General features: G+C 38.0%; 1 protein-coding gene across 30 annotated transcripts in view; it reads right to left on the minus strand.

Annotated features, from left to right (window-relative positions):
- Positions 1 to 6,899: 6,899 nt before the first annotated feature.
- Positions 6,900 to 25,834, minus strand: part of PCM1 (pericentriolar material 1) — a 106,701-nt gene continuing 87,766 nt past the window's right edge. For 16 of the 30 annotated variants that reach the window (XM_047771836.1, XM_047771851.1, XM_047771848.1 and 13 more), the window contains 3 exons: positions 24,642 to 24,734; positions 24,433 to 24,550; positions 6,901 to 7,242 (listed from right to left, as the gene is read on the minus strand). In XM_047771836.1, coding sequence (XP_047627792.1) covers positions 7,118 to 7,242; positions 24,433 to 24,550; positions 24,642 to 24,734 — 336 coding nt within the window. In that variant the 3' untranslated portion in view covers positions 6,901 to 7,117. Of the gene's footprint in view, positions 7,243 to 22,741; positions 23,080 to 24,432; positions 24,551 to 24,641; positions 24,735 to 25,834 lie in introns of those variants that run through there. The other 14 variants (XM_047771860.1, XM_047771858.1, XM_047771867.1 and 11 more) reach the window with 2 other exon arrangements.

The raw sequence follows: 25,834 nt of genomic DNA on the forward strand, positions 1-25,834 counted from the left end.
GTCAGTAATCATGTATGATGATTGATGTACCTGTCGGTGTGAGGGTGGGGTTATGGAGAAATCCAAGCTGAGTATAATATTTGAATTAAATTGCAAGGGTTATGTAAGTGGGTTATTCAACTTATGACTAAATGGTTATAATCTTACATGACTGATCCTTATTACCACTTAGCCCAGTGGTATCAACCCATTGTGTAGGTGTCCAGAGGAAGCTTCCCCACCACCAAGATAGGAGGTGCCTCTATAAAACGGCAGTGATGCCAGTTTAGTGACGCAAGGAGAATTACAAGAGGGTTTGTGTTAAAACTGGATTCAAGTAATTTAAAAAAAGACTTGACTTTGGATTTTGTCTCTTTTTAAAAATAAGGTGAGGTGAATGTTTTTTTTTTTTCCTGAAGTAGTAGTCTGTGATATACAGGAGAATAAAGAGGTGGGAGGTTAATTGTCTGATTCCTCACTTAGGCCTAAATCAAAGCATTCGGAGGAAATAACAACAACTGGTACCAAAGTTTTAGGTAGTATTGTTTAGTGGTAAGTGGTTTATGAAATAGGATGTACTATATAAGCCTATTCATGTTATACTTTATACATGGACTTATGCATACCCAGATATACATAGAAAGATGATGAGGAAGATGTTTACCAAAATGGTCACAGTGGTTCCCTCTGGTGTTCATTAAGTGCTGCTTTTTTTCTTTTTCTTTTTCTTTTTCTCTTTTTAGGGCTGCTCCTTTGGTGTATGGAAGTTCCCAGGCTAGGGGTCAAATCAGAGCTGCAGCTACCGGCCTACACCACAGCCATGGCCACACTGGATCCGAACCACATCTGTGACAGCACAGCTTGGGGCAATGCTAGATAACCCACTGAGCGAGGTCAGGGATGGAACTCACATCCTCACAGACACTATGTTGAGTTCTTAACCTGATGAGCCACAAGGGGAACTCCAGTTAAGTGCTGTTTTAATTTGGAGAGGACATTAATGAAACTGTATTTTTAGAAATACTGAATAAAATTAAAGGGTAGGTTGGATCCAAACCATGGGCCATCATTTCCCCACCTCATTTTAGGGAATCTGATTTAAAATGGGAGGCTGGAGTTCCTATTGTAGCTCGGTGGTAATGAACCCGACTAGTTTCCATGAGGATGCAGGTTAGATCTCTGGGCTTGCTCGGTGGGTTAAGGATCTGGTGTTGCTGTGAGCTGTGGTCTAAGTCGCAGACATGGCTCAGATCCCGCATTGCTTTGGCTGTGGTGCAGGCCGGCATCTGTAGCTCTGATTCAGCCCTAGCCCAGGAACTACCATATGCCGTGAGTGCAGCCCTAAAAAGAAAATAAATAAATAAATAAATAAAATAAAAATAAAAGGAAGGTTTGAGTCAGACCTGTATTCCTTCACACATGGTTTTGAGATAACTTATCTTAATGACATCAGCCACTCCCATAGAACTTATGTGTCCCAGGCCTTGTGAAGCGTGCTTCACATACATCATTACATTTCATCTCGGCAAACCCTGGTTATACTCGTAATACCACTTCCCAACCACAAAGGTCTCTCTGGTTCAAAGCTGCATTAATAAGAGGAGTGTGAATCAGGATTTGAGCTGCATTAATAAGAGGGGTGTGAATCAGGATTTGAGCTGTCGTCCTTTTGACGATGACATTTTAATTCTTAAATGACAAATAGGGCTGGGAGACAAAACGGTGTTGTCATAGGAGCCCCGCACTCGAACTGAGTGTCCTAGGCCCTCCTGCTGGGTCTCAGCTTGGGTTCTGTCATCCGCTAGTTCTCTGCATTCCTGTTTCCATAGGGATTGGGAACCTTTTGTAGTAGTTTGGTGACATGTTCATCTCACAGGTCCCTGGTTTCTCACCACCCTGGCACGTGGGTATCAGAGCGCCTCGGTCTGCTTGTGGCTCTGACCTAGCACCAGCTTGGAAACCTGGACAGTTCAAAAATGGAAAAGCTTGTGTGTTGTCACTGAAGCTGGTCCCACAAGCTGTGATGGGCAGTTTTTGTTAATTGATGTACAGTCACAAAATATTCCACAGCCTAGCACTGTGTGTAAGAAATGCAGACCCCAGACTACACTGTGCAGTGCCCTGGCCTAGGCAGGGGTGCTTGGGTTCTTCAGCTGCTAATGTGACTGAACCGGTGGCAGCAGTTTATAGAGGCTGTCAGCTCACACCAGTGCAGAGCCCTTTCCTTTCCTCCAGGGAATTCCCTCCCTCTTTCATTGGTGAGTGTTGGGCAGTCTTTGTGGCATTTCTGCAAATCCTGTGACAGCTCTTGCCTCAGACATCATTCCAAGGATGCTTGTCCAGCAGGCAGCCTTGGAGATAGACATAGGGAGACCCCCTCTGGAGCAGAGGACAGATTTATTTGCTGATGAGGATAAGATAGACCCTGAGTGCCTGCAGGCTCAAGGTTGGACAGCTGGCTGGCAGAGCGGCCCCTCACACACTGGGCAGTAATCTCTGCTTCCCCAGCGGTGGTACAGATGCAGTGTGTCCACTGTCCATTGGTTACTTCTGTGGGCCTTGGGGTGGGGGGGGGGAGCAGGGGGAAATGGTGTGAATCTGAACTCATGCTGCCTGGTGTGCAGGGAGGTAGTAAAATCCTTTGCCTCTTATGCAGAAGTCCATCAGCATTGGTGCAGCAGCAGCAGGCCGCCTCCTTAGCCTGAGAGCAAGGTAGAATATCAGGCCCTTTGTAGTTGGTGTGTGTGTGAGGCCTGAACCTTTGTGGTTGGTGTGTGTGTGAGGCCTGGGTTACAGCCATGCCTGGAGATATTATACCTCAGCCCATAGGGCAGCTGCCTTCCCACCAGCCTCCTCCCGGCTCTTTGGAGGGCAGGCTTGAGCAGAGTAGGTTTGACTGCATCTCTTGTGGTCTCAGGCTGGGGAAGGAGGTGGGAGTGAAAACTGGCATACATGACTGGCTCTCCAGACCAGAGAGAGCCTGGGGAACTAGATTTTGCCTTTTAAGCCCCAAACCCATATAAAGATATCTAGACATTCAGCCCTCACTCGAGGAGGGGACCCTCACTTTTTTTTTCCCACTAGAATCAAACCCATCTTGGTGGCCCTGGGCCTCATTGGCCCTAAACACCCGGAACCTCCTGCTCCCCTAGAGAGGTAGAGCAAGGCCAAGAAGGTGCCCTGGCACCTGGCCTTATACAGATTTCACCACGGCCCAGATGACAGCTGGTCTTAGGCTGGAGGAATTGATATGCCAGGTACCAGGAAGCCCAGCACTCAGCCCCACCGCACCCAGGGGTGGGAGAAGCAGGGTGCATTCCTAGTGGTCCAGCTCCAAGCAGCAGCCAGAACCTGCTGTTATTGATCCACATCTGATTCCTCTGTCCCATTTGCAGCTGCCCGGCTGATTTGGGGGCATCTGAGCCAGTGCTCATGATTGCTTTAACAATACATGTACTGTGCTTTCTGCAAATAGGGTATCATCGTTTTAAAATACATGATGAAAAAATTTTGATGAGATTCAAAATCCTTTTCCTAATTTAGTCTAACATTTCTCTAAGAAAGACTTAGAAGAGAGGTATGCATCTTCAAATACAATTTCAGTTGCTATCAACACTTCTTGAATGGCTGTTAAAATGTATCTTAAAAGATATGATCCAGTTACACATCCTCGGTGACTTTTAAAAATCTGAAGAGATAATAAAGTCTTGGTCAGTAATTTTTTGTAGGAACTTCAAATATAAAATAGGCTATAAAACTATATTGAGAAGTTCACAGTTTTAAATATTTTGTCCTGTCTTCCTTGATATATTCCCATTTCATAATTTTTTAATAGAAAATGTCCTGAGTTTTTCGCAAAGTCCTACATCCCCTCCAGTTTACCCCCGTGTGTCTTATAAACACTGTCATTGTTTGTGTGTGCCATGGCATGAGAAAAGGTTGGAAAGCACCGTCACAGAGCTCTGGATGACAAGTGAACCCAGAGACCTCGTTGTGGTTCTGATGCCTTCATCGCCCAGCTGTGTGCCCTCGGACAAGTCACCGAGCCTTACTGTACCTTCAGGTCTGCCTTTGTCAAATAAGCGTTTAACCCCACTTTTCTCTGAGATTTCCTCCAGCTGACTGAATCCAGGTTTAAACTCCATCTCAGGTTAGCAGGCAGTTCAGTAGCAGCCGACACCCAGGTGCTGTTGGACGTGGCAGAACCGTTGCAGTTTTCTTTATTCACAGACATGCATGGGTGAATCTAACCAAAAGCTTTCTTATCAAGTATTTCAAAGTAATGATGACACTAATTTGCAAAGAGCACGTGCACTGTCAAAACAGGCATGGGCAGCTAGCTGGAAGCCCAAATAGGCTGTCAGTTGCAAATGGACTTTACTTTTACATATGGTTAACAGCTGTACAATATGTGTATCTTATACACACACACAGACAGTAAATATGTTTAATTCTGAAAACATGTAGCACCTGAGTTCCCTTGCCAACCCTATTTTAATCTCAGGGAAACAATCAAGTTATGCTCTACAATAACTACAACAATTCACTGGGCTAAACAATTTCAACTTCCCACATATATGAGACTGGGTTGATAACACTATTTCAAAATATGATGATAAAGAGATAGGAATTCTAGCAAGTCAACTGCAAGACCATGAATGCCCTGGAGTATATGATGAATGAGATCTCATTACACCCAGGAGCAGTGACCAAGGAAAAAAAGACTTGATGCTAATGACTTTTTCACATACTCAGGTACAGTGGACCATATTGCCAAATGGAATAAGTAAGCCTTCATTTTACTGAGAATAAATATTTCCTTGTGACCTAACACCTGTGATTGGCTCTGTCATAGGAATTAAGTTTATTGTCTTTTAAGAATAGGAAATCAATCTTCATGATTAGGTATTTTTTATGTTAATTTATAGTTGCTAGGTGGAATAAATGTGTGAAATTTTCACTTCTGTTTGCCTTTAAGGGTACTGAGTTCATGTTATACATGTAGTAGTTTCCAAGTGTAACTTTCATTGCCAGTGAGCGATAGTGTCATGTAGAGGAAGGAGCACCACTTGGCATTAAGACACTTGGGTGGTAGTCTTGGCTTTGCCACTTAATTTTCCTGTATTAAAAATATGAAAAAACTGAGGCCAAACACAAGATCTTTAATATCTGCAAAATTTTTCATGCTGCCAAAGACAAAGAAATGATGTTTAGCTGTTTGTACAACCAAAAAATAAGGGAATCTCTAATAATCAAGTCAATGTGTAGGGAACAATTTCATTGTCTTAGAGGCCAGGTAAAAATTTGTATTTTTCAAATTATTTCCATGTTGAAAATCTGCCATGACCAAAATAACATGCTACTGAAAGTAGTTTTGTCATCTCCCTAATCTCTTGATATATGAAGAGCTAATATGATGTATTTTAAAAATATTTTTTGTAAGATTTTTTTTTTTATGTTATAGTTGATTTACAATGTTCTGTCAATTTCTGCTGTACAGCAAAGTGACCCATTTACATACACACCCACCCCCACACACACTTTTTCTCACATTATTCTCCATCATGTGGATTTTAAAAATCTTAAATCCTTGTTTAGAAGAGATAATAGCACTTTTTATTTTTTAATCATCAAATTGATAAGACTATCCAGCTAGACCTGATATTTCAAGGAATGAGTATAGGTGCTCTTTTTTCTTTTTTCAACTCAGCTACTTAAACAGACAAATTCAGCATTAAAAACACACAGAAGAGCTAATCAAATATTCAAGTGGTTTATTAGAATTATAGCCAAGCAGCTGTCCTTTGGTGAATCTTTTTTTTTTTTGTAAAATACTTGTAAGTAGAATTTTAAAATAACTGGTTGCAAGGAATCCCTGGTGGCTCAGCAAGTTAAGGATACCATGTTGTCACTGCTTTGGCTTAGGTCACAGCTGAAGTGTGGGTTCAATCCCTGGCCTGGGAACTTTTGCATGCCACGGGCATGGCCATAAAACAAACAACAAATAAAAAATAGCCGGTTGCAGCTTTGCCAAGGTAGTTAAGAAACAGAAGTGTAAGTTTTACTGAAATATTTTTTATAATTTTATTTTTGACAGTTCCATTAGTTTTCCTACAGAACTTTTTATCCTCTTCAAATTAAAAACAAATTTAAAACTCTTAACACAGTGAACAAACAGTATTTTACAGAATCAATATTTTACAGAGTTCAGCATAGAAAAACTAGATGTAATTTTTTATCAAGTGACAATGATAAATTTAGAAGGAATTTTTTTATGTTCTGCTCTAGATATTACAAGATTTATTTAATAGTAATTTTTAAATTTTATTAATAATGTAACCCAGATTTTGTCTGTATGCAGAGAAACAACACAGTATGTTTGCATCAGACCTATTTTTATCCATTATACCTCTGAGCTACTTGATGGCTTCTGTACAAGAAGTCACTGGGCTAGGTTACCTTAATATTTTTAAAAATATACAAACAATATAGCACATTATTCTTTTTGGTAAGAAAGTTTTTTAAAATGAAAAGTTTATTTCACTCTCCAGTTCCCACACGTTGATGCTCTTTCCATGTCACTGTCAGTTTTCATTATCCTTTTAAAATGCTTTGTTGGATTCTAAAATACATTTGTGGACATTTAGTTTGTTTTCATGGTTTTGCAATTATAATGCTGCAGTGAACATACTTTGAATAAGTGAAAGTTTAAAGAATGGACAGATGGGAATTCCCGTCATGGCGCAGTGCAAACGAATCTGACTAGGAACCATGAGGTTTGGTCCCTGGCCTGGCTCAGTGGGTTAAGGATCCAGCATTGCCGTGAGCTGTGGTGTAGGTCAGAGACATGGCTCACATCTGGCATTGCTGTGGCTCTGGCTTAGGCCAGCAGCTGTAGCGCTAATTAGACCCTAGCCAGGGAACCTCCATATGGCATGGGTGCGGCCCTAAATACCAAAAAAAGAAAAAAAAAAAGAATGGAGAGATGTGCCTAAGTGTGCCTTCTGGTGTCTGAGCCTTTATATGCTTCCACTAACAGTGGGGAAGAATGCCTTTTCTCAAGACATTCAAACAGTGCTTGTCAAATGACATCATCAGTGAACACATTTGTAAGAGTGAGGGTACAGTTACTCTACTGTCATTCCAAGTTCATTTTCACAAAATCCCTGGGGCATCCTGCAAGGACAGTCCTGGTGAGAGGGAGGCAGGTGGGTTTCAACTCCAATCTGGCGAAGGGTCCACTGAGTCCTGATAAACAGGTGCCTGAAAAAAGGAGGGGCAGCTGAAAAAAGGAGAAGGAAGACCTGCTGGAGGACCCCTATACTTGGAAAATCTGATCTGAAAAGGTGGGAAGAAATAAAGGAATTGTCACTCCTGGCTGTTGCCCTATGTTCCAAATCAGTATTTTCCACCTACACAGACTGAACAGCTTGTAACTGAAGTGCTTCACATTGAACTCAACACTGAGTGAACAGCTGTCATATGCCAGGCACTATATAAGGCTGGATAAGATGCAGCTCCTTCCCCAAGGATCTTACAGCCTGAGAGGGAGCCAGAACAGTAAATCACCTACTGTGACTTGACTGGCCATGTGAATTTGTGCAAGGTGAACACAAATGAGAAACTGCCATCAGAAAGGGAAGGTTGGAGAACTAAATTTTTATTTTTTTATCTCTTTATCTTTTTAGGGCCACACCCATGGCATATGGAGGTTCCCAGGCTAGGGGTCACAAGTGGAGCTGTAGCCTCTGGCCTACACGACAGCCATGGCAGTATAGGATCTGAGCTATGTCTACAACCTACACACCACAGCTCACGGCAACGCCAGATACTTAACCCACTGAGTGAGGCCAGGGATCGAACCTTCATTCTCATGGATGTTAGATTCGTTTCCCCTGAGCCACAATGGAACGCCAAGAACTAGGTTTTAAAGAATGAGTAGGAATTCGACAGATGAAGAAGTCAAGAAATGCTTTAGAGACAGAGACAAGAGTGTATATGAAGCAAAGAGTTTGAGCAGTTTTGCGAACTGCAAATTGTAAAGTGTTTGCAGCAACACAAGGCTAGACAGGGTGGCAGATGTGTATCCAGGGCTCTAATTACCATTTCGTAAATCAAGTCATTTTGGAAATACCAACTTAACATTCAACCCTTTTGGCTACTAAGTCACTGAATTCCAGAAGGCTTTGGGGAAAACAACTTATCTATCCAGAACTGGAATATGAAAAAGATTCTGTTCTGCCCTTCTACAATGCTTGCTCTTAAGCTACAGTGCAGAAATATATAGAACCAGGCTGGAGTGATCCCTGGTCTTCCTCATAAGGGCAGTGCTTAGTTTCTAGTCATGATTCTGTGTGGGGCTCTGCTTGGAAGACTCTCATGAGAGTATATTTTATCATGATTACATTTTATCCAAAGTACAAACAAGTCTGACTCCCTTTCTATATCTTCCTTATATCCTGCAGCTTGATGAGGAAATGAACTGAGCAAATTCCCATTTATTCAATAGGTGCAAATGCAATTTAGTAGAAAAGGGAGAGTGTTTTTAACAAATGGTATTGAAGCAACTGGATACTAATTATGCAAATAAAGGAATACTGACCTGTACCTTTTACCATATATAAAAATTAAAAATGATAATCAATGACCTAAATGAGTAAGTCTAAACCATAAAACCTCTAGAAGAAAAAAGAGAAATCTTTGTGATCTTAGGGAAAAATTTCTTAGATATGATACTACCTACATGCATGATGTCTAAGAGAAAAAACAGCTTTCAACATAATTAAGAACCTCTTTTTTAATAAGCACTGAAAAAATGAAAAGACGAACCTCAGTGAAGACTTGCAGATCACTGATCTGATAAAGGATTTGTATCTAAACTCTTAAAACTCAAATCTGACAACCCAATTTTAAAAATGGGCAAATACTTGGACACTTCACTTAGAAGATATGTGGGTACCAAATAACAACTAGTTTTTTTTTTTTTTAATGGGCAAAATAAAGACATTCTAAAGACAACAAGTGGATGGCAAGTATGTGCATGAAAAGATGTTCAAGATCATTAGTTATTAAGGATATGCAAGTTCAAACCATAATGAGATACTGCTATACATGTATTAGGATGACTAAAAATTACAAAGACTGATAATACCAAGTGCTGGCTGGGATGTGGAGCAAGTGGAACCCCCAGCATGTAATGGAATGATGTGAAATGGTATAGTCACATCTAAACCAGAAACAATCCAAATGTGCATCTCAACAGATTAAAGGATGAACAAATAGTGATATGTCCAATGGAATTTTTATCAGCAGTACAGAGAAATGAACTACTGATACACACAACACAGATTACCTCAAAATAATACGCTGATGAAAGCCAAAGATACATACAGTATAGTTATATAAATTTCTACAAAATGCAAACTAATCAATAGTGACAGCAAATCAGTGGTTACCTGGAGATGAAGTAAAGTGGGGCAGAGGTGTTAGGGAAGGTTTCCCAAGGGGCCTCAGGAAAATATGGGGCATGATAGATAGGTTTATTATCTTGATTGTTATAGGGTAATATGGGTATATAACTGTGTTATAGGGTAATATGGGTATATAACTGTGTTAAAACTTAGCAGATTGTATAAAGTAGAATTCACAGGAGTTCTTGTGGCTCAGTGGTTAACGAATCCGACTAAGAACCATGAGGAGGCGGGTTCGATCCCTGGCCTTGCTCAGTGGGTTAAGGATCCAGCATTGCCGCAAGCTGTGGTGTAGGTTGCAGACGCGGCTCGGATCCCGAGTTGCTGTGGCTCTAGCATAGGCTTGGCAGTTACAGCTCCAATTAGACCCCTAGCCTGGGAACCTCCATATGCTGTAGGAAGTGGCCCTAGAAAAAGCAAAAAGATTAAAAAAAAAAAAAAGAATTCACAATAATCCTTCAAATAAGGACGTTAAAAATATACTGGGAACACATTCAACAATGTATCTGCTAGGTATGGGATTATCATGTTGAGCAAAAAAGAAAAGGCAAGGTCTGTCTTGGTAGATCTTAAAATTTTCAAATAATCCTCCCATTTCCTTCCTCAGTTTTCACTCCTAGCCACACACACACACACACTCCCTCTCTAGTGACTGTAGTGTCACAGGAGGAAGTTGTTAGCATCAAAAGGGATTTATCTGATCATTGCCTCAGACAAGGGCTGCTTAGCTTTAGTGATACCAGAACCAGAAGCTAGACTTTGCTGCTGTTAGGAACAGGATAGAATTCTCTGGTTTCTGCAGGGACTGTTACAGCCATTTTTGTGCTCTTAGAAAAGCCTTATGCTATGTTGCATGGCTTTGTGGTTTTGCTCAGAAGAGCCAGCAAAGGATTAAAAACAATGCTCAAAAATAAACACACATAACTATAGCCTATTAATCTTCAACAAAGGAGGCATGGAGATGACAGTCTCTTCAGCAGGTAGTGTTGGGGAAGCTGGACAGTCTCATGTAAATCAGTGAAATTAGAACACTCCCTCACACAGTATACAAAAATAAACTGAAAATTGTTTAAAGACCTGAAACTGGCAGAACACAGTCTCAGAACTTAGTAATAAAGTGTATGTTTTTCTGTCCTGGAGTAAAAAAGAATTCAGCGAGAGGCAGAGGGACAGGTAGGGAGAGAGTTGTGAGAAATACCACTGGGTGGGCAAGGGGGTGCTATGGCCATGCCCTGAGAACTTAGTGTTACAGTTTTATAATCAAAGGGGAAGTGGGGAGGGGAGGAGACCACTTTCTTCCTCATCTTGAGTAGACATTAAACTTCCATCGTTAGCTCCTCCTCCATGTTGGGCAGGGGGGTTTTCTTGTCCCTACAAGGTCAAACTGAGACTGTCATGGACCAATGGAAATGAGCAAAACATGGTAACACATTAAATATGAGAAATATTTCAGCTTTCAATATAACATCACCTTTTCCTATATTTTTGTTTTTAGTGTGCCCAGAGAAGCATATACTAGGAATCATTAACTTACTAAAACCTCACTGGGCAAGATATGGGTCTCTTTCCACCATTGTTTTATTGTTTGGGGGTTATGTCTTATGCTATGTTGCATGGTTTTGTGGTAAAGCAAGCCTGCTTTCTTGAATGATCATTAACTTACAGGGTTCTCCCATACTATTTTCTTTACTTACAATCCCCTACTGAGATTAACTATTTAATCAACTACTTTGTCCCTTTCCTCTGTCCCTATCAGACCTAAATATAAGAATGACATCATAAAACTCCTAGAAGAAAAAACATAGGCACAACATTCTCTGACATAAATAGTAGCAAAATTTTCTTAGATCACAGTCTCCCAAGGCAAAAGACATAAAACTAGAAATAAACAAATGGGATCTAATCAAACATAAAAACTTTTGCACCACAAAGGAAACCACAAACAAAAACAATCCACAGACTGTGGGAAAATATTTGCAAGTGATGTGATCAACAAGGGCTCCATTTCCAAAATACATAAAGAGGTCATACAAGTCAACATCTCATAACATTCAAATTAAAAAAATGGGCAAAAGAACCTAAAGAAACATTTCTTCAAAGAGAATGTTTAACTTATAATGGAAAATAATCTGAAATACACACACATATATAAATGAATTACTTTGCTGTACACCTGAAGATCAATGAAGAATACAGTGTATTGAATAGTGTCCACATATATGCTTTCTTTCATCCTTTCCCTTTAAAAGTGCCAGTACAAGGTAATGACAAGGGTGGAGAAATAAATTTGACATGACTTTTTACAGTGACAGATGTAGATTTTAAAATATTTCAGTTAATTGTGATGGAAATGCTGTAAAATTGGGTTGTGATGATCACTGTACAACTATAAATGTAATAAAATTCACTGAGTAATTTAGAAAAATATTTCAGTGAAAAGCAGCTGTGAGCGGTATTGGCATCTATTATAATACTGAAGACCTTCAGTAATTGCATAAATGATCAGAAACACTTCAAATTAATCTCTAGCAAAAAATAAAATAAAGGAGTTCCCATGATGGCTCAGTTCCCATCCCAATCTGACTAGCATCCAAACTTCTATAATTTTCCTTGATGCTTTGCTGAATGAATTCATGGTGTTTTTCATATAAAAAATATGCTTACTTGGCATAGAGATGACCTTCCAAGAGCTTGACCAATCACTGATGTCTCATTTAAACTTGTTGTCAGTACGCACAATGTCTTAAATTTTGTGCAAAACATAAATAACCATATGCCCCACTGCACACCACTCCCCAAAATATGAATTAACCAACTCTGCAAAACAGCATATAGAAAATGGCATTGTTTTTGCTGAAAAAAAAATGCATGTCATGTTTGTGATTTAATATCATGATTATATTACTCTGCTCTCTGACTTCCCACTTGATCAGCATATTCCCTACAGGCAAGAGGCCCACACTCATTCCTTCTCCTCTGCCCTACTCAGACACTCTCTGCAGTGACTGGAAGGTGCCAGGGCAAGGTTTCATTTGCCTTTAAAGGTCAGAAACTACTGATAAGGTTGGCCCTGTTCTTTGTCCTTCCCACATCTTGGATCCTCAGTAACAATATTTATTTAACAATTGGGATTTTTGGCCTTCTATTTGGAGTGGTCGAGTGGAATCCATCAGCTTTGGAGAAGAGTTAACATTGAGTTGTTTTTGTTTCCCACAGGGAAGTTAATTTAGCCACTAGGCAGTAAACAGTGGTGGTGATTTAACATTAATTACCTCTGTTCTAGAACAGTTTCTTGCAAAAATCTACCAAATCCCTTCTCTTTTCACAAATCTGTGACACTGAAATCAGCAATGCCAGAATACTGTGGATAGCCAAAGTCAGGCAAGTATTAGGTCATTTATTACATAAGAAGTGAATGTTGTAGGCAGGAAGTTATAACGTTGACAAAAATACTATCAAACTAAATTTCTGTATAGAGCCAAAAGACAACCTAAATGAATGGAAAGCTATACAGTGTTCATAGGTTAGAAAACTCAATATTGTTTACATTTTTGTTTTCTCAGATTGATCTATTTATTCAATGCAATTCCAATAAAAATCCCAGCAGGTTTTCTCTTTGTGAAAACTAGGAAGACAGTTCTAAAATTGGAAATGCAAAATTATGTACATAGAATAGCTAAATTTTCTTTTGGCTTTTTTTTTAGGGCTGCACCCACGGCATATAAAGGTTTCAATCAGAGCTGTAGCTACTGGCCTACACCACAGCCATAGCGATGCCAGATCTGAGCCATGTCTGTGACCTACACCACAGCTCACAGCAACACCAGATCCTTAACCCGAGTGAGACCAGGGATCAAACATGCGTCCTCATGGATACTCGTCAGATTTGTTTCTGCTGAGCCATCATGGGAACTCATATTCTTAAATTTGAGTAAAAACCTGGTCATTTTGAAAGGCTTTCCAATGAACAGTTTAAAATCTATTGGTGTGGGAGTTTCTATCATGGCTTAGTGGTAATGAATTTAATATCCATAAGGACTCAGGTTCGATCCCTAGCCTCACTCGGTGGGTTAAGGATCCAGTGTTGACATGAGCTATGATGTAGGTTACAGACGCAGCTCAGATCCCGTACTCCTGTGGCTGTGGTATGGGCTGGCAATTACAGCTCCAATTCGACCCCTAGCCTGGGAACTTCCATATGCCATGGGTACAGCCATTAAAATAAAATAAGAAAATACAAATAAAATATTAAAATAAATTATTGGTGTATCACATCACTGAATCCACTGCATTTTAAGTAATTCCATGTTCACTTTGATTCTATCAATCAATGCATATGACTCACCTATTATCTTGAAAAAGAATAACTAGGTATCTATTTGTATTTTCCTCAGCTGGAAAAAGCTCCAACTTTTCTGTCTAAAATATACTATTATAGGAGTACTAGTTTTTTTCAAAACTGTTTGAGAAGAATCTGTCATAATTACATGAGATAGCCAAACCTTCTTAGTAAAATGTAACAACTTGAATCTCCCTTTGGAATACTATAAGAATTTACTAATTTATTCAATAGACAGTGAATACTTTCAAGAACTGCTCTAAAGGTTAGTTATATTACAGGAGATAGAGCAGAGAAAAATTCTTGCCCTTATAAGTTACCCCTCAATTAGGGGGTAAAGAGGAGACAGACAGTACAAGTAAGTAACATACTTAGCTGGTAAGTAATAGATAAAGAAATAAAACTTTGTGATGGAATAATTTGTTGCGAGTTGTAGTTACAAGTCAGATACACATAGATCTCACTAAATGCATGCCATAAAAATATCTGAGAAAAGCACACTAGGTTGAGGGAGCAGCAAATGCAAAGGTCCAGTGGTGGGAAGGTCCCCAGCATATTTGAGAAATAGCAAAAAAGTCAGTGTGACTGAAGCTGAGTGAATAATGGGGAAAAGGAGAAATGAGGCAGAGGTAGAGAACTGGTCCTGTAGGGCCTTGTAAAAACTGTTCTGTTCTGGGAGTTCCCGACGTGGCTCAGTGGTTAACGAATCTGACTAGGAACCATGAGGTTGCGGGTTCGGTCCCTGGCCTTGCTCAGTGGGTTAAGGATCCAGCATTGCCGCAAGCTGTGGGGTAGGTCGCAGACGCAGCTTGGATCCCGAGTTGCTGTGGCTCTAGCATAGGCTTGGCAGTTACAGCTCCAATTAGACCCCTAGCCTGGGAACCTCCATATGCTGTGGGAAGTGGCCCTAGAAAAAGCAAAAAGACAAGAAAAAACAAACAAAAAACTGTTCTGTTCTGATCTGGAGTGAAACAGAAAGCTACAGACATTTGAACAGAATGATTCTGGCTGCTGTGATAAGATTCAGTTATAGAAAGCCAAGGAAGGAAGGGGTTGGACCTTCCAATACTTGGGATAAACCATAATGTAAGATAATATGAGAAAAGTGGTTGGGTCACTATGCTGTACAGGAGAAATTGACATAACACTGTAAATCAACTATACTCTAATAAAAAATACTTTTTTAAACTACCATAATAACCCAATCAGAAGATAAGGGTGGCTTGACTAAAAATGGTAGCAGAAGGAATGGAAATTGATTGATTACAGTTACATTTTAAAGAGCTAAACTAGTTGGTTGTGGGGTTTGGGAGAAAGGAGAACTACAGGTAATTTCTGGGGGGGTTTGTCTTGAGAAAGAAGTTTAGAAGTGCCATTTATTACATGGGAAGACTAGAAAAATCAGAATGAAAGCAATCAGCAACTCAGTTTTGGACACATCGAGTTCAAAAAACCTACTAGACATTCAAAAGAAGAGCAGTTTGAGAGGTGACATATAAACTTGGAAGTAGAAAGATTATAGATGCTACTTCGAATTGTGAGGTTAGATGAGATCAACAAGGTTACACAGTGTAGTTGAGAGATCTAAAGATTAAGTCTTAGGGAACGTCAATGTTTATTTTAAGAACTTCAGTGCATTTCTATATAAATTTTGTAAATCTCGCCATACAGAGATTCTAGAATGTCAAGGCTGAAAAACTTTAAATCATTTGGTTATTTACATTTAAGGTGAGATAGGGCTACATAACATGTGAGTATGGTTTCACAAAGCCTAGAGAGAATAGGAAGAAAAAGTGGTATTCTGCAGTAGTAGTAATTTTCTCCCATCCTATGGAATCTAGTTTGGGGACATGCCCAGGAAGACCTCTATCAAGTGACAAGAAAGTTAACATTTTAGTCAGGCTGTGCCACCATGCCAAGGCAAGGGGCTAGAGCCTTGCAAATCATAAAGTGATTGACAAAAGTTGGGGGTCACATGGATCCTTGTACTTTAATCCCAATTTTGATATGAAATAGACACTATAGGTTTTCAATCCTTTTTTGTTTTTTTGTCTTTTGTCTTTTTAGAGCAGCACTGAGGCATATGGAGGCTCCCAGGCTAGGGGTCTAATTGGAGCTGTAGCTGCCGGCCTATGCCAGAGCCACAGCAACACCAGATCCTAGCCATGTCTGTGACCTACACCACAGCTCATGACAACGCTGGATCCTTAACCCACTAAACGAGGCCAGGGATCGAACTTGTTCCTTGTCAGATTTGCTTGTCATGGTTCCTTGTCAGATTTGCTTCCGCTGCACCATGATGGGAACTCCCAATATTTTCTTGTTCACCATGATAGTAACACATTATTAGTAAACACTGATAATTATTTGTACAATTGCTTATAAATTTCCATTTTTAGCCAGAAAGACAAAGACAAATACCATATGATATCACTTATAACTGGAATCTAATATCCAGCACAAATGAACATCTCCTCAGAAAAGAAAATCATGGACTTGGAGAAGAGACTTGTAGCTGCCTGATGGGAGGAGGAGGGAGTGGGAGGGATCGGGAGCTTGGGCTTATCAGACACAACTTAGAATAGATTTACAAGGAGATCCTGCTGAATAGCATTGAGAACTTTGTCTAGATACTCATGTTGCAACAGCAGAAATGCTGGGGGAAAAATGTAAATGTATACATGTAAGGATAACCTGACCCCCTTGCTGTACAGTGGGAAAAAAATAATAATAAATAATTTTAAAAAAATCATTTTCATTCTTAAAAAAAAAAATTTCCATTTTTAATTCTTTCCATAAATCTTCCTTTGAAAGATGTAAACAGTATTATCATTTGATAAAATGTAAATACTAGGAGTTCCTGTCGTGGCTCAGTGGTTAATGAATCTGACTAGGAACCATGAGGTTGCAGGTTCGATCCCTGGCCTCACTCAGTGGGTTAAGGATCAGGGGTTGCCATGAGCTGTGGTGTAGGTCACAGATGAGGATCGGATCCCACATTGCTGTGGCTATGGTGTAGGCTGGTGGCTACAGCTCGATTACACCCCAAGCCCGGGAACCTCCATATGCTGTGGGTGCGGCCCTAAAAATACAAAAAGTAAATATTGAAACATCCCTGGATCCAGATAATTCTTTCATTTTGCAGATAATAAAATAAAGAACAGAGAGAGTTAAAAACATCAGGGTAATTTTTGAGCAAATCTTAAGAAAAAAGAACAGAGCTGGTGGTTATCATACTCTGTGCCTTCAAACTATATTACAAAGCTACAGTAATCAAAATAGTATGTACTAGCACAGAAACAGCCACAAAGATCAACGGAACAGAACAGAGCCCGAAAATAAACCCGCACATTTACGGTCAATTAATCTATGAGAAAGGAGACAATGATATATAAAGAGAGAGTCTCTTCAATAAGTGGTACTGGGAAAACTGGGCAGCTACATGTAAAAGAATGAAATTAGAACATTTTTCTCATGACACATACAAAAATAAAGTCAAAATGGATTAAAGACCTAATATCAGAAACCATAAAACTCCTAGAAGAAAACACAGGCAGTATGCTCTTTGATTATCAGTCTCCAAAAAAAATTTTTTTTGGATATTTCTCCTCAGGCAAAGGAAACAAAAGCAAAAATAAACAAATGGAACTACATCGAACTAAAAAGTTTTGCACAGGAAACTATCAACAAAGTGAAAACGTCACCTATAGAATAGGAGAGGATACTTACAAATGATATAGATGGTAAGGAGTTGATATCCAAAATATATAAAGAACTCATATAACTCAACATAAAACAAACAACTTGATTAAAAAATGGGCAGAGGACCTGAATAGACATTTTTCCAAAGAAGACATACAGATGGCCAACAGCCATATGAAAAGGTGCTCAACATCATTAATCATCAGAAAAATGCATATCAAAATTACAATGAAGTATCACCTCTGACCTGTCACAATGGCTATTACCAAAAAGACAAGTAACAAGTGTTGGTTAGGATGTGGAGAAAAGGGAACACTTGCACACTGTTGGCAGGAATGCAAATTGGTGCAGCCACTATGGAAAACAGTATGGAGATTCTCCAAACACTAAAAACAGAACTACCATATGATCCAGCAATTCCACTTCTGGGTACATATTCAAAGACAACAAAACACTAATTTGAAAAAATACATGCACATCAGTGTTCACAGCAGCATTATTTACAATAGCTAAGATAAAGAAGCAACCTAAATGTCCATCAGACAAATGAATAAATAAAATGTGGTATACTCATACACCCATACACAAAATAGAATGTTAGCCATAAAAAAAAAAAATGAAAATTTGCCATTTACAACAACATGAACAGACTTAGGAGGTATTATGCTTAGTGAAATAGGTCAGGGAGAGACAAATAGTATACATTATCACTTATATGTGTAATCCAAAATATAAGACAAATGAATATAACAAAACAAACAGACTCATAGATACATAAAACAAACTAATGGTCACCAATGCAGAGAGTGAAGGCGAGAGGGATAAGCCATGGGTAGGGAATAAAGAGGTACAAACTACTATGTATAAAATAAATAAGCTACGAGGATACACTGTATAGCACAAGGAATATAGTATTTTTTAATAACCTTAAATGGAGTATAATCAATAAAAAAATGTTGAATCACTATGTTGTACAACTGAAACTAATAGTGTAAATCAACCATACTTTAGTAAAAAACAAACAAAAAACTCTTTGAAACACTAGTTTTGTAGCATAACCTCCATTACTCTACCTATGTCTTAAACATTTTGGAGGGATGTGGGGATAGTAAGAGTGAAGGAATGAAAATAAATAAAATGAAATAGAAGATATCTAGCATGATAAAAACGATACCATGGGAAAACTCCACATATAAAATCCATTATAATTTCAAGTTCCCGTGAGGCACTGTGGGTTAAGGATCCAGCATTTCTGCAGCTGTGGCACAGATCGCAAATGAGTGCAGGGTTGGATCCTTGGCCTGGAAATTTCCACATGCCATGGGTGCGGTCAAAAAAAAGAAAAAAAAAATCCATTGTAATGAAGGCTTTTTAGACTTTGCTTCCTTACCTAAAGAGGGAAAAACTACAAAAAGATTATATAAGCCAACACACATCAGAAAAGATGTTAAGCAAAAAACTCACAGAAGCAATTATGGATTCTGGTAGATATTTTTAAAAAATAGGTCTTAGAAATATATTTAAAATTATGTCAGAGGAGTTCCCACTGTGGCACAATGGATTAAGAATCCAAATGCAGTGGCTTGGGTCCCTGCAGAGGTACAGGTTCCATCCTCAGCTGGTTGTCACAGCTGCAACTCAGATTCAGTCCCTGGCCTGGGAACTTCCACATGCCATGGGGGTGGCCATAAAATAAAATGTAAGAACTGAAAAGTAAGCAAAAACCTCACTACTGAGTTGGGTAAATCTGAGGAGAATCCTAACCCTTCTTTTTCTGGGCATTTTCTCCAGCATAGAATATACATGGTACCTTTCATTTACATAGCACTTGTAATCAAAGCATTTCCTTGAACACTGCTTCATTTGGTAGAGTAACCCATGCCTATTCCCCTTCTAGGAAAATAATGAGTATCAACTATGAAGCAACACTGGTGAAGGAGCAATGCAAATGGGAGAGTCCTAAATGTATATGGACATAGTCTCACTAAAAGTGAGGTTTAACTCAAATGTTGACTGTTACTACTGTGAACTGGTGTTAACACTTTATATTTTTCAAAGTCTTTTCATGACATCATTTGATTAACAGAATGGCCTTAAACAGGCAACTATACTTTGGGAGATATGGCTCATTTAAGGTGAAGATTTCTAATTAATATTCTTAATATTTACAACTATATTATTTAAATTAACCACATGTGATTGGCTAGACCTATATATTGGGGATAACTATATGCAGGAAAAGTCATAATGCAAGAAATGTATTAAGTATGTGAGAGAAAACTCTGTTATACTGAAACATGCCATCATTAGTTTTCAAAATAACCAATTCATTAACTTTCTATAAATTGCTGGCCCAAAGGATGTTCTGTTGTAGGTATTTCTGAGTCTGGGCAGATAAAATAAACTGGTATGATAATTAAAACTGTTTATACATAAATCACAGTCATTTGTAGGCACAGGATTTCCCTCTGCTCCTTAATGGAAAATGAGTCAGCCATAGGCACTAGTTATTATGAGGAAAAAACAGTGAACATTAAAGTAACAGACTTTTATGGTAATAAGAACAAGAAATGCTGGTTCTTCCAAGCAAGGTGACTAGGCAATCCTATCACAGCCTATATCACAGCCACAGCAACACCAGATCTGAGCCATGTCTGCAACCTAAACCACAGCTCATGGCAACGATGGACCCTTAACCCACTGAGCAAGGCCAGGGATCGAACCCGCGTCCTCTTGGATACTAGTCAGATTTTTAACTGACTGAGCCACAACTCCTTATATTAAAGAAAGTTTTCTGAGTAAATATGAGAATGTTCTGTACACAGTATATAAGACAGATGTAACTAAAAACACAGACATAACTGCACTGTAAAAAGTCTCAAGTTTAATAAATCTCTCTGGCTGGTTGACATGTTGCTATTTTTCATGTCCTGATTTTTTTTTTTGGTTTGAAGTATAGTTGATTTATTTAAGTGTTGTGTTAGTTTCTGGTGTACAGCAAAGTGATTCAGTCACACACACACATATATATACATATTCTTTTTCATTATGGTTTATCACAAGATACTGAATACAGTTCCCTGTGCTATATAGTAGGACCTTGTGGCTTATCTATTAACATATAGTAGTTTGCACTGATTTTTTTTGTATATGGTTTAAAATTGTCAAACCATAATTCTGGAATAGACCCTAAAGCATAAACGAGCATGTCAGTTTAAATGAAAATGCCATTCAAGGTTGTATGCACATTTATTAGCAGTGAAAAATCATTTACCCAAAGTGAATGTTACAAAATATGAAGAGTACCTGCTGCACAGTCTGGTTAGCTCAGTATTTTGGGCATTATTTCAACCTGTATAGGGGTCTCTCTCTCATTTTAATCTTCTCTTCCTCTTTTATCTCTAACCAAATTTTTAACTTAAAAATTAAGACAAACAGTAACATTTAATGCCTAACCCTTTAGCAACAGTTACCAGGGAAAAAACATATTAAACAAGTTATCTGCTCTTGCATCCTAGCTTATTTTAAAACTAAATTATCTACTACAATAGAAAACAGACCAGATTACAACAACTCTAACCTAGGTCAAATAAGCAAATTTGGTAAGGTTCATAGGTAACAACTGGTAACAACTAAGATACAAGTACAACATTTCCACTATACTGATCTTTAACATGCATGCAGGGAGAGAGAGACAGTCTTAATATTTTAATATGTAAGGCTTGGCTTGAGTACCAAAATGAAGTTTCCTCCACTTCCTATACTGAATCTAGAAATCAAATATAGAACTTAAGTATACATATAGTGTAACCTATGTTTCAATTTCCCTGAAGTCAAGCCAACTGAATAAGAATTCCTGTTTCTGGAATGATAGCTTTCAAAATGTTTTGCTGAAGTTGGAGGTATGTCTCACATAATTTAAATTAAGTAGCAATACAGTAAATGTTCTTATAGGGAAATCCTAATTTAATACTCCTTGACTGGATAGTATAGTTTTACACTGAGGTATCATAAAAAAATTTCAAAGAGGAGTTCCCATTGTGGCACAGTAGAAACGAATCCAACTAGGAACCATGAGGTCGTGGGTTCAATCCCTGGCCTCGTTCCGTGGGTTAAGGATCCGGTGTTGCCATGAGCTATGGTGTAGGTTGCAGACGCAGTTCGGTTCTGGTATTGCTGTGGCTGTGGTGTAGGCCGGCAGCTATAGCTCTGATTAGACACCTAGCCTGGGAAACCTCCATACGCCATGGGTGCAGCCCTAAAAAAACAAAAACAAAAACAATTCAAAGAAATACCAACAAAAGTCTTTTCTTATGGAGTACTTCAGTCAATTGCTGACAAATTTAAAAGACTATTTGAGAGAAAAAATAAAAATAAAAGACTATTTGAGGACTTCCCCTGTGGCCTACAGCTTAAAGACTATTTAGAATAATGCTTCATATTTTATTCAAGGAAGCATCTGTAAGGTTGACTTAATTATTAACTGGCTCTGTGAAAACTCACTGGATACAATGGCAAGTCTGGGATCTAAAAGTACACCACCTTTTAAAAGAAGATTTACTTAGTGATAAAGAAGTCCCTTCATAGATTTTTGTTTCTCAGTACTTCATCTGTGAACCTGCTTCTCTCTCACTACACACAGAAGCAACTGCTATACCTTGGTCTATACTATCATCTCAAATGGCAGGATTGTCCAAAGGCATAAAGAATCTTAATGCTCTTGTCCATAACATAAATTCAGTTCTATTAGTCCCTACTTTAAAGAGCTTGGTTTTCCATTTAAATTAATCACAATGTTACTTTACTTGTCTGTATAGAAATACTCTCTAATTATATAAAACTACTTTTTTTTTTTTAACTTTTAGACTAAGGCAACATAGATATGAATTGAACCTTTGGAAAATACTTATGAATAGATAATTATGTAAGTTCTAGGTACTATGGGCAGGTGTTGTAAATCTGTTAACCAATTTGAGTATTTATATTCTACAGTAACTTCACAGATATCCTGGATACCTTTATAACCTGCCCTATTCTCGCACAAGAGTAATAAGACGTGCAGGCGGTCTAAAAGAACATTAGATCCAACTACAGCAACACTGGCATTATCTGGAAAAGTGGCCAAAAGGATGGGCTTTATAATAAATAGTGTATTTCTCTAACTCTTGACCATTGCTCTTCTCTGAATAGCCTACTTATATAGAACAATATTCTGCTGTATATAATTCAACATAATTTCCAAAAAATATAATTTACAGATAAGACCAAACTTTATTTAAAACTACATTTTAAATTTAATGTTACCAAACATCACAATGGGGAGAAAATCAAGACCAAAAAAAATGAAAGAAAAAGAAAAAAACCCCACAGTGTATCAAGGCTTGAATCTTTCCAGAATTCCATTTCTGATGTTTTAAACTGCCATGGGCTGAAATTAGCATACCTCCTAAAAATGCAGTGTCAAACTAATTTACATTTTATATAGATCAAAACAGATGTTTATTTAGTGCCACTTTCATATATGAGTTTACTATGGAAACAGAGATGAGTCTCTGAAGACACCTCATGTACTTTGGGCTCCCACTGTTTCTGAAAAACAGAATCATAATTAATGACTTATACTTACTGAATTATGACCATACTAGAATTTGGTTTACTACTGCTCTCTTCCATTTAAACTTTCACTTTTAATATAAAGTCATTACAAAGGAAACTTGGTTTGCAGCAATAATCCCCTAATAACACACAGTTAAGAGTTTAAAAAGTATAGGTAAGGGTTTCTGTTTTAGGATGGCAGACTGAGCAGGTACTTCCTGTCTCTCAAAAAAATCCCACTAGGGGAAAAAAGAACAGACCAACAAAAGAAGAGTGATGGTGAGAAAACAGAAGACAGGAGAAAACAGCAAATTCCAGAATGTTCAAAGCAGATGGAGCCATGGTAAAGAGTGAGCAAGCTGCAGCCTAGACACACCAGGACAGGCAGCAGCGGTGATGGGTACAATTGAGCTCCTACAGAAATAGGCTGAAGACTGGGAAATTAACCAAAGCTTTGATATTTGGTTTGCTCTTCTCTTCACCCTATTTCTTTTTAAAAAAAATTCTTATAAGAGTTTAATCAATTGATGAATTGATAAAGAATAAAAAAAAAATCCCTTATCTTAATACAAGAAATGTTCTGTGAGTGGCCTTAGGGTTAAGAAGGCAATGTGGGACTATCACTTGGCTCTGCAATCGATCAATCTATATAGAATCATCTTCAGGAAACTAGAGAAGAATTAATTACTATAGTTACAAATACAAAATGTTAAGTGTGTTTACTTCAATAACCTTAATAATGTAAGAATATGTGTAAAACTGAACAGAGAAGGCAGAGGGAAACGGGTAGGATCAGTAAGTAGTTGGGTAAAGACCACAGTTGATGGAACTAGAATATGTACATATTTATAAGAACAAAGGTAACAGAAAAAGCAAAAATAATGTGAACACTGAAAAAAGGAAAGGCAAATACTGTTCATTTGGGAGACAAGAGATATCTAATTTTTTTAATTAAGAAAATTAAAAAAAAATAGCATTTAGAGATCTAGAAGGTTTCCTTCAAAAGAACTGAAAACCAATAATTAAAGGAAGTGGGTTCCTGCCAATCATCATTATGCTTTTGTACCTTTTATTCTTTAAGCCATGTGCATATAATATATATTACCTCTTTATTCAACTTGAAGATTTTAAAAACAGGAAAAAATTTCTGATAATACTATTTTAAAAATTAAGCAGTGGGAGTAGATTTTTTACAGAATTATGCTTCCTTTCTAATGTTTGTCTTAAGTCTTCCAGGACCCAGTAGCCCATTTAAAAGACAAAACAAAATGATGATTCAGCAGTTTTCCAATATGATACTGTTAAAGCTGATTTCAATATGATATGGTTAAAACTGGTAACTCTTACCAGGTTCTTTTAATGTCTGAGAATTCCCAGCTAATTCTTCAGTCTGCATTTCACATAATATTTCACCAGATAAATGATTTTTCTGTTCTTCTTCTACCATTTTCTTCCTTAGGTCTGCCTTGGAGTGGAAATTAAAAATACAAAATCATTTTTCATCTTAGAACTATGGGTTATATAAGGATAAGTTTAATTAAAAGAGAGCCAAATACCTCTGAATATATTGTCAGTTTAAGTGGTAAATCTTCAACTTTCACAAAGTCTTCCTCATCAGATTTTTGACTTATGTTACCAGATTCTGCTTCCTATAAGATAAACGAATTATATTTAATGAAAGCAATCCACTCTACCTCTGCATCTAAATCAAAGTCATCCATACTGATAAGATGATAAAGTGGATTCTTATGTGTGTATGGTATGTCAGTAATCCTATTATATTTGCTCTCCTATATTCATCTCTGTGAACAGAAATCTAGAGTTCACAGGAAGGGCTACACACTTGCAGCTGTGGGCATACACAGCCAATCTTTTGTTTCCATTTTACAAAACAAAGAACCAGTTCATATAAGTTAAAGAAAGAAATAATAGTAGTTATACTGAAGGCTTAAGGAATTAGAAGAACAGCTCTTATCTCTTGATAAGTTTACAGAATGCATCAGAGCTGTATCCAGCATAATATAATAATAAACATTTATGGACTTTCATTATCAACTCTAGAAGCTCAAACAGAAAGATGAGGTATGATTTACTGATTTACAAAGTTACTAAAAAACTTCTCATACTATTTTTCTGAAACTTTTAGTCCTTTATTCTTCTAGTTCTTTATGACTTTTAAGAGCATCATCATTCTACCATTTACTCAAGTAGAACCTTAGGTTTTCTTTTTCTTACATTTCTCACCCATCTCTCTCTCCTTCAGCTTGTTTTGTGTCTATATGATAATGGAGCCTCTTAATACAGCTTCCATGGCAACACTTTTTGGAGGGCTGCACCTGTGGCACGTAAAGTTTCTGCACCAAGGATCAAACCAAGCCACAGTGGTGACCTGAGTTGCTGCAGTGACAATGCCAGATCCTTAACCTGTTGCACAACAAGGCAACTCCTACAGCACTTATACTTTCACTGGATTTATCTTCAAAAACCATGATGCTGACCATTTCACTTTCTTATGCAAGGACCTTCAGTAGTGTCCCCTGCCTAAAATTCAAATTGAAGACCCTCTATGATCTAACTTTGAGTTAATTTTGAAAGAATGCCTCCTATAGCAATTCTATGCACTTATCAAATAATAGCAAGGATAAATCTAAAACTTTCAGTTTTAAATGCAAAATTTTTCTGGTAGTGAAGCAAAAAAAAATGGTTAAAAGGGTTACTCTTTCTACAAAAGTTTCTTTCTTTTTTTCAT

The sequence above is a fragment of the Phacochoerus africanus genome, chromosome 3 (assembly GCF_016906955.1).
Source record: "Phacochoerus africanus isolate WHEZ1 chromosome 3, ROS_Pafr_v1, whole genome shotgun sequence".
Taxonomy (NCBI): Eukaryota; Metazoa; Chordata; class Mammalia; order Artiodactyla; family Suidae; genus Phacochoerus; species Phacochoerus africanus.